Source organism: Halteromyces radiatus (genome assembly GCF_025201355.1).
Source record: "Halteromyces radiatus strain CBS 162.75 chromosome Unknown BX664scaffold_1, whole genome shotgun sequence".
NCBI classification, from domain to species: domain Eukaryota; kingdom Fungi; phylum Mucoromycota; class Mucoromycetes; order Mucorales; family Cunninghamellaceae; genus Halteromyces; species Halteromyces radiatus.
In genome coordinates this window covers 1,011,553-1,026,501 of record NW_026251687.1, presented here as the reverse complement: position 1 = coordinate 1,026,501, position 14,949 = coordinate 1,011,553, and the positions used below count along the sequence as shown (strand labels likewise).

Sequence of the window (14,949 nt, the reverse complement as noted above, 5' to 3'; positions counted from 1 at the left end):
TTCCTTTTTTTTAATCTTGATGAATAAAAAGAAGAAATTATTTAGTCTCATGTAGATTTAGCTAAAAAGAATTGCTTTGACAAATCATTCTGCCGCCTTTTCAGCCGCCGTCCATCTTTTGGCCGTGGGAAATATTCAATTTTACTTATTTTTTTTTCTTTCTTCCTCTATCTTTTTTTATTTTTCTTTCTTCTTCTTGTTCTTCTTTTACCTCTCTTTCTATTGATTGATATTATCATGTTTGCTGCCAGACATTCCCTTCTCTCTGTAAGTCATCAATTTATAAACAACACAACTTTTTTTTTTGTTTTATTATCCATGTTATACTTTATTTCTAATGTTCTTATATTTTTTATAGGTTCAACGCCGTACCTTTGCTACCACTACCCAAGGTCTTAATGTAAACAAAAAAAAAAAAAAAAGAGAGAGAGAGAAACTCTATATTTATTTATATATATATATTTTATATATTCTTAGGATGTTGTGATTGCTAGTGCTGTGCGTACTCCTGTAGGTTGTTTTGGTGGTGCACTCAAAAGTCTCAGTGCTCCTCAATTGGGTAGTATTGCTGCTCGTGCTGCTATTGAAAAGGCCGGGATCCAAGCCAACGATGTTCAAGAAGCATATTTTGGTAATGTCATTCAAGCTAGTTTAGGTCAATCTCCTGCTCGTCAAGCTATCTTGGCTGCTGGATGCCCTGAATCCACTGAAGCCACTACCATCAATAAGGTTTGTGCCTCTGGTATGAAATCCATCATGTTGGCTGCTCAATCTCTTCGTTTGGGTGATCGTGATATCATGGTTGCTGGTGGTATGGAAAGCATGTCCAATGCTCCGTAAGTATATAGATTTTTTTTTTTAAAAGATGAGGTTCCCGGGCAATTGCGGGGACTAAAGTCGATCTTGGAATGCACATGATAATGACACATTCTAATCTCACTTTTTCTTTTTTGATATTCAGATTCTATGCTCCTCGTAATGCTGCCTATGGTCATCAACAACTATTGGATTCTATTATCAAAGATGGCCTTTGGGATGTTTATAATCAAATTCAGTAAGTGAAATCATAGATGAAGTGAAAGATATGTATATCTATGAACTGACATTCATCTCTGTCTTTTTTTTTTTTGTTTTTTGTTTGATGATAGCATGGTAAATGACTAGTATAATAGAGGATAAGGATTCAATCAATTCTTTTTAATCAAATCATTATTCTATTTTAAATTTAATTAGGGATCTTGTGCCGAAAACACTGCTGCCAATTACAACATTACCCGTGAAGATCAAGATAAGCATGCTATTGAATCATATACTCGTGCTGCCAAAGCTTGGGAGGTAAGAAGAAGAAGAAGAGAAAGAAAAAACTTTAATGCAAAGGAGGGGATGAGGCTGAGTTATACAGAAATAGAATTTTATGTTTATTAACTCCTTCATATATGTATTTTTTTTTCTTCAATAGTCTGGAGTCTTTGACAATGAAATTGCTCCTGTGACCATCAAGTCTCGTAAAGGTGAAGTGATTGTCAAAGTAGATGAAGAATTCAAGAATGTCAAATTTGATAAGGTACCAAGTCTTCGTCCTGTATTCAAGAAGGATGGTACTGTGACCGCTGCTAATGCTAGTACTTTGAATGATGGTGCTTCTGCTTTGGTTTTGATGACTCGTCAAAAAGCTCAAGAATTAGGTGTCAAGCCTCTTGCTCGTATTGTTTGTAAGTTTATCGCCTCTCCCCCCCTTTTTTTTTTTTCTATTTTTGAGGTTGAAATACTAGAACAGGAGATAGAATTTTTTTTTTTTAGTTTGATTAGTTTGATTTTATTTGATTAATATGGTTGTATTAATTTTTTTTTTCTATTTCTTGGATAGCTTTTGCTGATGCTGCTTGTGCTCCAATTGATTTCACTATTGCTCCAAGCAAAGCTTTACCCATTGCCCTTGAAAAGGCTGGTTTATCCATCAATGATATCAGTTTGTTTGAATTGAATGAAGCTTTCAGTGTAGTTGCTCGCGTCAATGAACAAGTAAGCAAAAGAAGAAGAAAAGGAAAGGGGAAAGTGTGGCAAAGGAGTTATATCATGCTAACTTTATTATCATCATTATTATTCAGCTTCTTGGTCTTGATCCTAGTAAAGTGAACATTGCAGGTGGTGCCGTTGCCTTGGGTCATCCTATTGGGTAAAGTCATTTAACAAAAGGAAAAAAAAAACACAGCCATTTTTTTTTTTTTTACTAATTTTATTTATTCGTTTTCTTCTAGTTCTTCTGGTTCTCGTATTGTTGTGACTTTGACTCATCTATTGAAATCAGGTCAATTCGGTGCTGCGGCTGTAAGTAGATGAACACATGCAAAAGAAGTTTGAGTTTCTTACAGGTTTATTATTATTTATTCACATTAGGTTTGTAACGGTGGTGGTGCTGCTTCCTCAATTATCATCCAAAAGGAATAAATTCTTCTTCTTTGTTTTCTTTTATTCTTGATTCCCTTATTGATCGTCATCATTTAGTAGAAATCTTCTTTTTTTTTTTTTTATGATTGATTCATCAATGTACCTTTTATAGTATAATTTTTCTTTTTTTATTTTGTATTGGTAGAATAGAAAAAAAAAATGAAATAAAGGACAACTTTGACAAAACGTTATCAAAACGTTCATGTAAAAGACTGTATATATATATGTGTGTGTGTGTTTGTGTGATGATCAACTAAAATATAATGTGTTGATAAACTATGGTATATAGAAAAAAAGTATGAGTGTAGGGACTACTGAATCGTACAAACACCATTGGTTTCACCGGCTTCAACGGAACAATAGGAACCAGAAGATAATCTTTTAGCACGACGATGGTAGGCCATATGAGCATCCATACCTGTTTTCATATGATGAAAAGTAAAAGTATATACCTAAAATCAAAGTAAGTAAATAGATGAATATCAAAAAAAAAAGAGGTGGATGTTGACTTTTTTTTTTTTTTTTTTTTTTTTTACCTTTGTCCAAGTTTGTTTAATATGAGGGGTAAATTCATCTTTCAAACGAGCTTTGAGAGCAGTCATCAAAGCAGGACCAATAGAATCCAATTGAGCAGGCATCAGATCATAATCCTCCACATAGTGGATACCAACCTCACGTAACTTGTAAGCAAACCATTGAGTTTCTTGCTGATGTTCTTGTAAGCGTTTCTTTTGTTTCTCCTGCTGATCAGGTTGCTGTTGAAATTTTTCTTCCAAAGGTTGATGGAAAGGACACACATCTGGATCGTATTGACGTGTCATGTCAGCTTGATCTCTTAATGGGCCCACTTGACCTTTGATGGAGGGTGATCGGGTCAAATAAGCCATGATCTCGGCTAGAGCGCGTGCTTGTTGCAAGACATTACCAAATGTGGATTTCAACAAAGGATCAAGGGCAAACAAGGCAGTAAAGAAACAAAGACCAAAGGCATGTGCTGCTGATACACTGGGATCATCATACATATGTCGTCGTTCACACACTCTTTCCCATGTCTGTCGTACCGTGTCGATTTCCTGCATCGTTGGTGGTGATGGTGATACATTTTCATGACTAGATGACGAAGAACCGGAAGGTCGTCTTTCTTGTGATGATTTTTGTTTATTATGATTAAAAGAAGAACTGAATTCAGGCATGGAAGGAGGCATCTTTGAAGAATAATAATAATAAAAAAAAAAAGAAAAATGAAATTGATTTTTTTTTTTATATCCTTTGTGAAAAAAAGGGGAGAAATGAGTCTTCTTGGACCCCCTGGGGAAACAAAGAAAAATAAAAAAGTGAACTCCGCCAATCATGCAAAACGGAATCAAACATCAATGAAAAAGGGAGGGAAGGAGAAAAAAAAAAAATTCATTACAGTAAAAGCCATCTTTTTTTTTTTTGTTTATATTACCTTGTGATTCTCCGTGTCCTTGGATGATCCGTGTAATACGATTTCAAGGAGTTTAAGGGATGAACAAAAGTCTTTTTTTTTTCTTTTTTTTTTTTTTTTTTTTTTTTTTTTTTTTTTTTTTTTACACAGCCCATTCATAACAAAAAAAAAAAAAAAAAAAGAAAGTAACCAACATCTCCTCATGTCCCTCTTTAAAGAAAAGGAGCTTTTGCTATCTATTGGATAAACAATTTCCTCCTACTTCCCCTCTTCATCATTTTTTATTTTTTGACGTTTATTATGATGGATTCAAGTCTATCTAGCAAATAAAATGAATCCCTCTTTTGGTCCTTCACTCCCTTTTGATGAATGATCAGGGTCTACAAACAAACAAACAAAAAGGAATATAAAATCACAAAATATATGTAAAAAAAAAATGAATATAAAATGATGTTTTATTATTAGTAGTAGTTCTATTTCTTTTTTTTCTATTTATATATGACTAAACTATAAACACTTGTCGGTTTCAGATATACTAGAGGGACCATCATCTTCATTGGGTGTCAGTACATATCCTTTTGCTTTGTATTTATGTTGATCATATTGATCCAGAGCACTTCCCATTCGCCGTAATAGTCTAGTACCGGCCATTCCTTTGCTTCCTGTACCAGTAGTTTCATTATCCATTGGTGATGATACCCCTTCTATTTTTGCAGGTGATGAAGATGTTAGTTGTGTCGTTGTAGCTGTTGTTGTGATGGAGGAAAGATTGTGATCACGAATGCCGATTTTGGTATAATCAAAGGGTAAAAACTTTTCATCCATCCATTGTCGATGTCGACTTTCTTCTGTTTCTGGTTGAGGAATATCCATACTTGTTTTAACCAATTTTTTATGAGGACGTAATGGTACTTCTTCCAATAATAGCTCTTCAAGTTCATGTACTGCATCAAAGTTGGATTCATCCGTCTTGTGTAATATAAATTATATTAATAATGATCCTTTTTTTTTTTTTTTTTTTTTACTTGCGCTTACATTGGGTTTGAATGGTGGAATTGCTGTTTTTTCTATCAATGCTTGCCAATCTAAACCATTGAACCAAGGATGTTTCTTCAATTTTGAGATACCATTAGGACCACATCCATAGCGTTGATTTGGTGATTTGATTAGTAACTGTGTGGAATAAAAAAAAAAGTTACTGAGAGATAAATAAATATGGATACCTATTATTCTTACCCCTTTGATTACATCCAAACAATCTTGACTAATCAATTCCAAAGCGTCTGGAGGAAACGATACTTTATCATGTAATATAGAATGTACTACTTCATCACTATTTGTTCCTGTAAAAGGTCTCTAATAAAATAAAAAAAAAAATAAAATTATTATGTTTAGATCTAATATATGCATATATATATATTATATATAGTTAATTTTACATTGCCAAATAGTAATTCATAAGCAGTAATACCAAGTGACCACCAATCGACAAAAGTGGAATAGCCTTGTTTCCCAACAATTTCAGGAGCCATATAAGCCAATGAACCAGCTCGAGAGAATCGTATCAGTTTATTAGGATAGAATTGGGTTGCAATGTTAAAGTCCGATAGATGAGCATGACCCTTTTCATCCAAAAGTATATTGTCAGGTTTAATATCCCTAATAATAATAATAATAATAATGAGTTTTGATTCAAATCATTAGATCTCTAAATCATCGGATTCTAATGAATACCTTTTTTTTTTTTTTTTTACCTATGAGCTATCCTTCGTCGATGTAAATATTCCAAAGCACAAATAATATCAGCAATATAAAATCGTACTTGCATTTCCTTAAGTGTGACATAGCGATCCAATAAAAACCGTAGATCACCACCTAGCATGAGATCCAAAGCCATGAATAGGTTTTCTTCATCGTGAAAAGCATACCGCATATTGACAATCAAAGGATGTTCTATTGATTCCAAAAGTCGTCGTTCGGCTATGATGTTATGTGTAGCATTTAATTCTATACATCGTGGCTTACTGATATATTTTAACGCATATTCCCTTCCAGTTTGACGATGTTGTACTATTCTAACTTTGCCAAAAGCACCTTTACCAATCACACGTAAGAGATAAAAGTGTGCAAGTTCAACTACAAAAAAAAAAAAAAAGGATTAACACTTTAAAATATATAACAAAACAGAAATATATATATCTTTGATGTTGAAAAGAAAAAATAAGTTTATCCTTTTCGTTTTTTCTTTACCTTCTTTTCCAAAGTCTAATTCTTCAGGTGTACAGCAAATGGCACCCATAGTCTATATTGTTGGTATATGTCTATTTGTATTTATATATACAATATATATATTATATTATAATATATATCTCTATATCTCTAAATATAGAAAGAGAAAAAAAAAAAAGGAAGAAAAGAACAATGATATGAGATAGAAGATAAAGAAAGAAAGAAAAAAAAAAAAAAAAAAGGGAGACCATCAAACGTAGACGTGCTCTAATGTGTTTTCAATGTCCGGTTATAACTGCTTTTTCTTTTTTTTTTTTCTTTTTTTTTTTTTTTTTTCTCGTCTTTCATACATAAAATGGCCGATCCATTTAAAAAACCTTTTGCTGTCCCTGCTCCCCGTACAAAAAAGCCAACTACCTCTGTACCAGAAGTAGCTATTTCTGAACAACAACAATCACAGCCACAACCTCCTCCACTCAAATATGACAAACCTTCGTGGGGTGCTGTCGCGTGTTTTGATTACTCTTTGGAAGTTTTGAAAGGTGGTGTTAGTATTGATAAGATTCAAGGTCCTCGAAAAGATGTCATTACAATTGGTAATAACAAGAGAAAAAAAAAAAAAGAAACGTAGTTATAGATTATTCAACCCATTATTATTATTATTATTATTTTGGTCTTTTCTTATAGGTCGCCTACCTCTATGTGATATAATTATGGAACATCCTGTACGTTAAAATCTATCAATAACTCTTTTTTTTTATATTTATTTTATTCATTTTCTTTATATATGATAGTCATTATCTAGGTATCATGCTGTAATACAATTCAACGAAGAAGGTCAAGCTTTCCTATACGATTTAGATAGTTCATATGGATGTCAATTGAATAAGAAAAAAATCCCACCAAGGACATATGAACCTTTACATACTGGTGACCAAATTCGATTTGGTGAAAGTACACGACTTTATATTTTTGAAACAGAAAAACCTCGTACGGACGATGAATTGGAAGAAGAAGAAGAAATACTATTACGACATCGAACACGAGCTGCAGATGTTGAACATGTTGTTGAAAGTGATCAAGATGAAGGCATCAATTGGTAAGAGAAATCATGATTATAAATTGGAGATTATATCGTCTTTTTTTTTTTTTTTTTTTTTTTTTGTATAGGGGTTTCCAAGAAGATGCTGTGGAAGAAGAAGATCAAGAAGAAGTAGATGAAAAAACTGGTGACATTCGTCAACCTACAACAGGTGATGCTCAATTATTATCTCTTGAATCAGAAAAAATGGCTATAGCTGATGCAAGTAAGTTTCATAACAATGATAGGCATGAAAATAACTTTGTATCACCTTAACAAATAAACTCACTGGCTATATTATAATTTTTTTTTTCTTTTTTAGAACGTCGAAGGAAGGACTTGGAAATCATGTTTGGGGATGATGATAGTGAGGAAGAACTATATGATAAGACTGGTAATTCATTAAAAAAGAGGATTTAATAAGAAAAGAGTGTACTGAAATTATTTGTCATAGATACAAAGAAAAGAAAAGCAATCAAAAAGGAAAAAAAGGCAGAAACACACGAAGATTTAATCAAACAGCAACAGGAAACTGAAAAACGAATCAAGATCATCCAGGAAAAATTGGAAAAAAGAAAATTGGAAGGTAAATAAGGAAAGCGAGAAAGAAACGAAGAAAGATGATTCTTATTATTTCTATTTTGATAGATGAGGATGCCAAGGGAAAAAGTCAAGCTGGAAATGACGAGGATTTGGATACATATATGGATCAACTTAATAAAACATCAAAAGAGAAATCAACATCCATATATACATTACAAAAAGAACTGAAACGATTGGAAAAGGTAAGTCAAAAAGATATGATTTTTTTTTATTAAAAAAAAAAAACAATAAACTAAACTACAATTTTTTTTTTTTTTTTTTTTAGGATCATGCTCGTCTGGTTAAACTAGTTAAAATCACTAAGCCCATTCTATAAAAACGACATATATATATTACAATAGCCCTAGATTAGACAAATATTCCAATGCCATCCACGATGTTTGTACACTAGGTAGCATCATTTCCCCTTTTGTAATAAAACGTTTCAAATCATCTATTTCTACATTGTTGACAACTTGTATACATTCTTCTTCATCTCGTTGTCGTGGTTCGTTATCTTGTTGTGGATCAATACAAAGATAAGGTACAAATCGATTACGTCCCCATTTCAATTCACTAATACCATCTTTTTGTCCTTCTGGTAATAAACATATCCATTCACCACCTGTCAATCGTGCTTCTTCTGATAGTTCGTGTTGTGCTGATTCTAATGGACTACAATAATAAGGAATTATTAATAATATATTAGTTCTCCCCTTATACTATATATATTGAAAGGTACCTTTGATGTTTTCGTCGATCTACAGAACCAGCAACACAGGTATATTTCTAATATATATATATATATATATATATATAATTAGAATGAGGAATATAAAATAAAAAAAGTCTTAACTTACTATTTCATTCGTTCCTTGAGCATATTCTTTCAAAATAGAGGTGGTTTTCTAAAATAAGAAGAAAAATAATATAAATAAACTTTTCTTTTTTTATTATTTTTCATTCTATTATCTTACCGTTTTTGTGTTAAAAGTAAATACTACAACAAAAGTAGGATATGGTGTATGATGACCTACAACATCCCATTCAATAATACGACCATCCTTAAACTGAGTTTGGCGATTCCAGACAGTGATGAACCTGTAATACAAAATAAAATAAATGAGTTCTATAATATATATATATATTTAATAAAACTGAACCTTTTATGAGAAATAGTTTCTACTAATATTTTGGCAGCAGTTCCTTCTGTATTAATTTCGAGTTCAGTATCCATAATACATATATTAATAACAAAGGAGAAAGAAAAAAAAAACAAAAAAAAAAAACCTAATTCTCAACAATTGATACAATTACTTATTGAAAACTTCAAACTCAGCACGCTCATCAACATATTTCCTTCCTTTTCTCTTACTTTTTCTTTTTTTATTTTATTTTTCCCTCCTTCTTCTTCTTTTTTTCTCATATTTTATTAAGTGTTCAATCATGACACAACCACCTAATCAATTGGTAATTCAAACTATTTATTTTGAAAAGAAATAAGAAAGAAAAAAAGATATTGGTCTATTTGAATAATGGATATATTATTTTTTTTTCTCTTTTTATATTCATTATCTTATTATGGCTCCTTTTTTGTATTATGTTTTAACATCATTCCTTTTGTTTCTTATACTTTTTTTTTCTTTTTTTCTTTTTATATATATATATATATATATATATATTTACTTATATATATAATACATTTGTTAGGATATCACGGATCAGTTTGAGAAATTGAATAACCAAAATAACTTGACAGCATTACAACCTATTGGATCACCTTCAACAAACTCAGGACAACCACCGTTACTCACGCACTGTGCCACGCAACAACCTATTCCTCGATTTCATGATTATGCTCTACAACGAAACTCAGCAGTTACTACCGACTCTCGTATTCCTCATACTCTTACTTCAACCAAATGGACTTCACCATTATCTTCTCCTCCTCCTCCTTGGAGTCCTTCTCTTTCAACTGGTCAGCATTCCTTCATCTCTTCAGTAGCTTCTCCTTACCCTTTGGAAACTTCTTTGACCACGCCTTCTTTGTTCTCCGATTACCCAGATATTGCCTCCGTCCCAATGTTGCCAGAAGTCTCTAAAGAACCAGTTTTTCGTGAACAAAGAAGTATGTCTTATTCTATTGAAGGTGATAATAGAGAAACTTTAGATCCTTGGCATTATCAACAACAACAACAACATTATATCAATAAACACAACAAACCTACTTCTTTATATACTATGCCTGAAGAAACTATGGATACTATCCCACCATCATCTCCATTTGGTACACCTTTTTTCAATAATCCTCACTATCAAGATGATACTGATGAAGATTCAATGTTGGCTGCTTTTCATCGTACAAGATCAAAATCTTCTGCTCCTGCTTTTGATATTTGGTATCCATCTTCTACTTCTTCTGAATCAACTACTCGCTGGCTTCATCAACCTACCAATTCTCATCAACATGCACCCGCTCCTTTATATACACCTTTTTTATCATCAATGGATCGTGAACGATTAGGTCCTCCTCGACGATTCTCAGTACAACCTTCTCTTGAACAGCCTCCTATCCCAGTGAAAGATAGTACCAGTGATAGGTATTATTATCAAATAATAATAATAGTAGTAATAATAAAAAAAAAGACTCACTTTTTTTTTCTTTTCTGTTTTTAGTTTGATTGCTTTTTCAAGACGTCATTCCGTGGCTGGTCCAACTTTTCAACAGGATGAATCTGCATATGTTATGTCTAGTTTGGAAAATTCGATCGATGAACTTACAAACCCACAAACTGTACCACCGACATCCACTTTAGCATCTCCAACAAGGACAATACCTTCAACAACTGCGACAACAACCACAACATCAAGTACACCAGCAATACCAATAACCACAACTACAGCGGCTACGACAGCAGCAAAAACAACTGTTGCACCAGTAGTACCAATGTCTTCATCAACAACATCAACCACCAACTCGAAAGGGTTATATGCAAAAGTAGCTGCGGCAGGATTATCAGATTCTATAGATCATCCTGTCACACCTTCACCTTTACCTCAACAGCCGCAGTCAAAGCAGCTACAACATCAGAAACAGAAGCAACAATCACAAGTGGAATCGACATCACCATCTTCATCCTCATCATCACTAACTACATCTTTATATACCTTACCAAAAAGCGAAGACATGGGACGCGGTGTCAAATTGGAATCCATACCAAAAGAAGCTCGGTTTTATATGGTGGAATTCAAGGCTGGACGGACGGATTTATTTTTTTCATTATCTGCGGTGAAAAAAGGTGATTTTGTCATGGTAGAAGCGGATCGAGGACATGATTTAGGAAAAGTGACGACGGAAAATATCAATTCTACTCAACTATCATCGTTTACTCAACAACAACGACAACAAGAATCACAGGAAGAAGATACAACGATGGACCAACCATCATCATCATCATCATCGCAACAACGTAGTGACATTCGTATCAAACGATTATTCCGACTTGCACGTCCTGAAGAAATATCTTTACTCATGTCGAAAAGCCAAGATGAACTGAAAGCACTGAGCACTTGTCAAACCAAGGTGCAACAACGCAAACTCAATATTAGTGTCGTCAATGCCGAATATCAATGGGATCGACGCAAATTGACGTTTTATTTTGTAGCCGATCGTCGTGTGGATTTCCGTGAATTGGTACGTGAACTTTTCAAGCTCTATAAGACTCGGATTTGGATGTATGTACCAAAAAAAAAAAAAAAAAAATCTACGGAAAGAACTTATATATTTTTTTTTTTCATTGGATTTTCTGATTCTAGGTGTGATGTGAATTCTGTGAAAACGACCTGACCCTCTTCAAATTTTGCAGTCATACCGTGCTAGTTTAGACATAATATACATTTTTATCCTTCCCCTTCCTTTTTTTTTTTTGTTCATCATTTGACATGCTTTGTTTGGAACGTCCTTTTATATATATATATATATATCCATCTTTTCCATACATACTCACACAACACATGCACATACTTCATCTTGTCATTCCCATAATGACTTTGGTATAGAATAGCATACGTATGAATACAAACACACAACTTTCCTAGTTCAATAGTCTTCTTCTACTTATTATTAGAATTAATAAATATCATCTATAACCCCCCTCAAAAGAAATAACGACTACTACTACTACCAAAAGAATTTATTGTCAATAGATGAATTGAATAATGATGAAGGATAAAAGAGAACTATACTACATAGACATCACAAAAAAAAAAAAAAAAAAGGAAACTAATCTAGTTAAATACCTTCAAAAAGAATAGGGTCCTTTGGAGGATTTCGAGTCATACCCATAATCACAACATCCTTTCCACGTTGTCCAGAGAGAGTGGTCATATTGTAGCGAGAAACGAATTTGGCAATAGAGTACTTGACTTCCATGACAGCAAAGAAACGACCAGGACAAGCATGAGGACCAAAACCAAAGGTGACAAAACCAGGCATCGTCGTAGTTGTACTAGGTTGATCAGAGTCCAAATATCGATAAGCATCAAATGATGTTAAAGAAGGATCATTGCTGTTGTTAGGGAATGTATTTGCGTCATCCATAGCACAAAACACCAATGCACCCTTTGGAATTACCGCACCGTTGGATAAGAGGACGTCTTGCAAAGCCTTGTGATGTAATCCCAAGTAGTCGACATTGTAGCGTAACACTTCACGGAAAAAGGAATCGAGAAGAGGCAGATCGTTGATCACCGACGGATTGAGTTGTTGATCAGCAGGCAGCGTTTTGATTTCCTGACGTAGATGTTCAACCAAGGTAGGACGACAGGCCAATTCATGAAGAGCAAATGTCAAAAAATGAGAAGTCGTATGGACACTGGCAAGCACCACATCCTTAAACCGATAGGCGATTTCTTGAGCAGGTCGGATGGAACCATCCCTTCGTGGAAGTGTCAATAACCAAGCCCCGTATGTCATGTCCTTTTCATCATCGTATCCATTATCTTCCAGATGCTCCAACTGAGGGGTCAAGTGCGTCATAAACAGATCGATTTCTTTTTCCAAGGATAAAAACCGTCGTACCACATAATTCCCTAGCCATGTCGGTAACAAACTAAGAAACGTACCAGCAATAATGATCTTTTGCGTAAATTGTGCCATGCTATCCACAAACTTTGGTATATGTGCTACTTGTCGTCCTGCAAAACAAAAACATGAGATTCTTGCAATGATTCGTGTCATCATGGGCCACACTGTGATAAGTCTTGTTTCTCCAGGACCAAGGACTAATTCTTGTTCAAAGGCTTCATGGGATGCTTCTTGGATTCTAGTCGAAAAGTGATGAAGATTGTTGGCACCAAGGTGGTATTTGATAGGATAAGACACTGACAAAAAAAAAAAAAAAAAAAAAAAAAAAAAAAAAAAAAAAAAGGAAAAGAAAAGGGAAATGTTAAGAAGAATTAAAAAAAAAAAGGACACCTCCATTTAACCCCAGACGTGTTGCCTCTTTTGGGATACAGTTCACCTTTTTTTTTTTTTTTTTATTACCTGGATTTCGATCACGAAGACTGTATGGCTCACCTTTATATTTATGATCATACGACAATCGAGTAACACGACCCAAGGGAATAATGGTATCGATACCTTCTTGAAAACTAAACTGATGTCTTGAAGCGCGTAAGATTTCGTTCACATAGTCACCAGTGACAACGTAACCAGACAACATGGGCAGTTGAATCCGAAAGATGGGACCACATTGTTGTTTTGCTTTTAGAATAAAGTTTCGAGGATTTTTAGAAAGAGCAAATGCATGACCTACCAGTGGCAATGCATGAGGCACTACCGGAACAGATGATGATGATGATGATGATTTGGAGGAATACATCCTTTTACCTGTCAAAATCATCATTGCCAGAGTGATACTAATGATCATCGGTTGTTGGATGATTTTCTTTGCCCATTCTATAGAGGATGATTCAATCATCGTTCATAAAAATAGTAGGATGATTTTAAAATAAAAAGTAATAGAGAAAGAGAGAATGAGAGAAAGAAAAAAAAATAATAACAATAATAGCTTACGGTAAAAGGGTTTTATTGGGAATGGCGCGCACCTTGGTAGCCGATGTTTGAAAACCCGAAGTCGATCCACTAACTCTAATCATGTAGTATCATTCGGCGGCCGAGTTAAGTCAGCTGGCTGATGAACATATGATTACCATTTTCTTTCTTATCCAGCCGATGCGAACGGACAGAAGGTAAGCGTGACTTGAAGGATTTCCATCAACTTAACTCAATGATGTATATACGTACTTGTGATTGATTTGAATGCTGTAGCAACAATAGGTAAATAAGATACGATGATTAAGTGGTGATGATCGAATCTCAATTATTTATTTATGTCGATTGAGTGATGATCGATTGTGTATATAGGAGACAATGATAGGAATGGTAAAAACTTGAATATGACTTTATTAAAAAAAAGAAAAAAAAAAGATGATACCCTATCTAAGTGCTATCTAAGATTAAGACAAGAAAAGGTCACTTTGGATCACTACCATTTGCGAAAGAGAGAAGACAACCAAACCAGAATCGACCATCATAAAAAAAAATATATAAGTTTTTGCACAATAAGCTTACCTTTCTTGTCCAATCGAAGCCCTATTGCGTAGTTATCCAGTTGATCGCATTGAATATCTCTTTTTTTTTTTTTTATTTACTTGATTGTCCATCCATCTGGTATAATAAAAGCTACATCCATCTAGACGCACTCTATTCACATGACAATAAAGAGCTAAATATCGTCAATGTACAGGGAATAATAATAAAAAAAAAAAAGAAGAATAAAGTAAAAAACTTGAGCGGGAAAGAAACAATATAAACATGACTTACCTAAGAGGGAATGATACTATTGTACATTGCATAAAGCTAGATTCATTCTTGACATTTATCTTCACCAAAATATCTGTAACAAAATATAGAAAAAAAAGAGAAAAAAGAAAAGAAAAAGGAAAGAAAGAAAGAAAAATAAAGTACGGTCTATTTTTTACGTATAAGGAAAAGGGAGAATTTTTTCATGATCGACAATCCGGAATTTGAATTCATGACAGGCACCTAATTGGGAAGATATTGAATAAAGTTATTGCTTGTAACAAATTGGAGTAGTTGTAACGATTCATGAATGAT

At 33.6% G+C, this 14,949-nt stretch overlaps 7 protein-coding genes across 7 annotated transcripts; 3 read left to right on the top strand and 4 right to left on the bottom strand.

Moving 5' to 3' along the window:
• The first annotated feature begins 179 nt into the window (after nt 1-179).
• Nucleotides 180-2,635, top strand: BX664DRAFT_319729 (Thiolase, N-terminal domain-containing protein). The gene is given in 11 exon segments (XM_051542992.1): nt 180-267; nt 359-400; nt 478-836; nt 962-1,054; nt 1,066-1,068; nt 1,233-1,335; nt 1,460-1,712; nt 1,868-2,022; nt 2,109-2,176; nt 2,259-2,328; nt 2,398-2,635. The coding sequence occupies 11 exon segments, from the start codon at nt 238-240 to the stop codon at nt 2,446-2,448; spliced, it is 1,227 nt and encodes a 408-aa protein (XP_051404416.1). The 5' UTR covers nt 180-237; the 3' UTR covers nt 2,449-2,635.
• On the bottom strand, nt 2,531-3,707 carry BX664DRAFT_354357 (uncharacterized protein). Its single transcript, XM_051547739.1, has 2 exons — nt 2,985-3,707; nt 2,531-2,900 (listed from the first exon to the last, which is right to left on the bottom strand). The coding sequence occupies exons 1-2, from the start codon at nt 3,651-3,653 to the stop codon at nt 2,760-2,762; spliced, it is 810 nt and encodes a 269-aa protein (XP_051404415.1). The 5' UTR covers nt 3,654-3,707; the 3' UTR covers nt 2,531-2,759.
• A 325-nt stretch (nt 3,708-4,032) lies between these two features.
• Nucleotides 4,033-6,291, bottom strand: BX664DRAFT_319724 (AGC/YANK protein kinase). The gene is made up of 6 exons (XM_051542991.1): nt 6,128-6,291; nt 5,632-6,013; nt 5,317-5,536; nt 5,114-5,233; nt 4,913-5,050; nt 4,033-4,846 (listed from the first exon to the last, which is right to left on the bottom strand). The coding sequence occupies exons 1-6, from the start codon at nt 6,174-6,176 to the stop codon at nt 4,385-4,387; spliced, it is 1,371 nt and encodes a 456-aa protein (XP_051404414.1). The 5' UTR covers nt 6,177-6,291; the 3' UTR covers nt 4,033-4,384.
• Nucleotides 6,292-6,461: 170 nt separating this feature from the next.
• Nucleotides 6,462-8,075, top strand: BX664DRAFT_344971 (SMAD/FHA domain-containing protein; the record flags this gene model as incomplete). Its single annotated transcript, XM_051547493.1, has 8 exons — nt 6,462-6,702; nt 6,794-6,831; nt 6,901-7,205; nt 7,277-7,413; nt 7,510-7,581; nt 7,642-7,773; nt 7,836-7,976; nt 8,056-8,075. 8 exons carry the CDS (start codon nt 6,462-6,464, stop codon nt 8,073-8,075), a joined length of 1,086 nt encoding a protein of 361 aa, XP_051404413.1.
• Nucleotides 8,076-8,122: 47 nt separating this feature from the next.
• On the bottom strand, nt 8,123-9,006 carry BX664DRAFT_344970 (uncharacterized protein; the record flags this gene model as incomplete). Its single annotated transcript, XM_051547492.1, has 5 exons — nt 8,123-8,444; nt 8,512-8,558; nt 8,630-8,677; nt 8,747-8,870; nt 8,933-9,006. 5 exons carry the CDS (start codon nt 9,004-9,006, stop codon nt 8,123-8,125), a joined length of 615 nt encoding a protein of 204 aa, XP_051404412.1.
• A 669-nt stretch (nt 9,007-9,675) lies between these two features.
• On the top strand, nt 9,676-11,838 carry BX664DRAFT_7898 (PSP1 C-terminal conserved region-domain-containing protein). Its single transcript, XM_051549742.1, has 2 exons — nt 9,676-10,369; nt 10,446-11,838. The coding sequence occupies exons 1-2, from the start codon at nt 9,852-9,854 to the stop codon at nt 11,614-11,616; spliced, it is 1,689 nt and encodes a 562-aa protein (XP_051404411.1). The 5' UTR covers nt 9,676-9,851; the 3' UTR covers nt 11,617-11,838.
• Nucleotides 11,839-12,060: 222 nt separating this feature from the next.
• Nucleotides 12,061-13,651, bottom strand: BX664DRAFT_363117 (cytochrome P450; the record flags this gene model as incomplete). Its single annotated transcript, XM_051548359.1, has 2 exons — nt 12,061-13,151; nt 13,315-13,651. 2 exons carry the CDS (start codon nt 13,649-13,651, stop codon nt 12,061-12,063), a joined length of 1,428 nt encoding a protein of 475 aa, XP_051404410.1.
• Nucleotides 13,652-14,949: the final 1,298 nt, after the last annotated feature.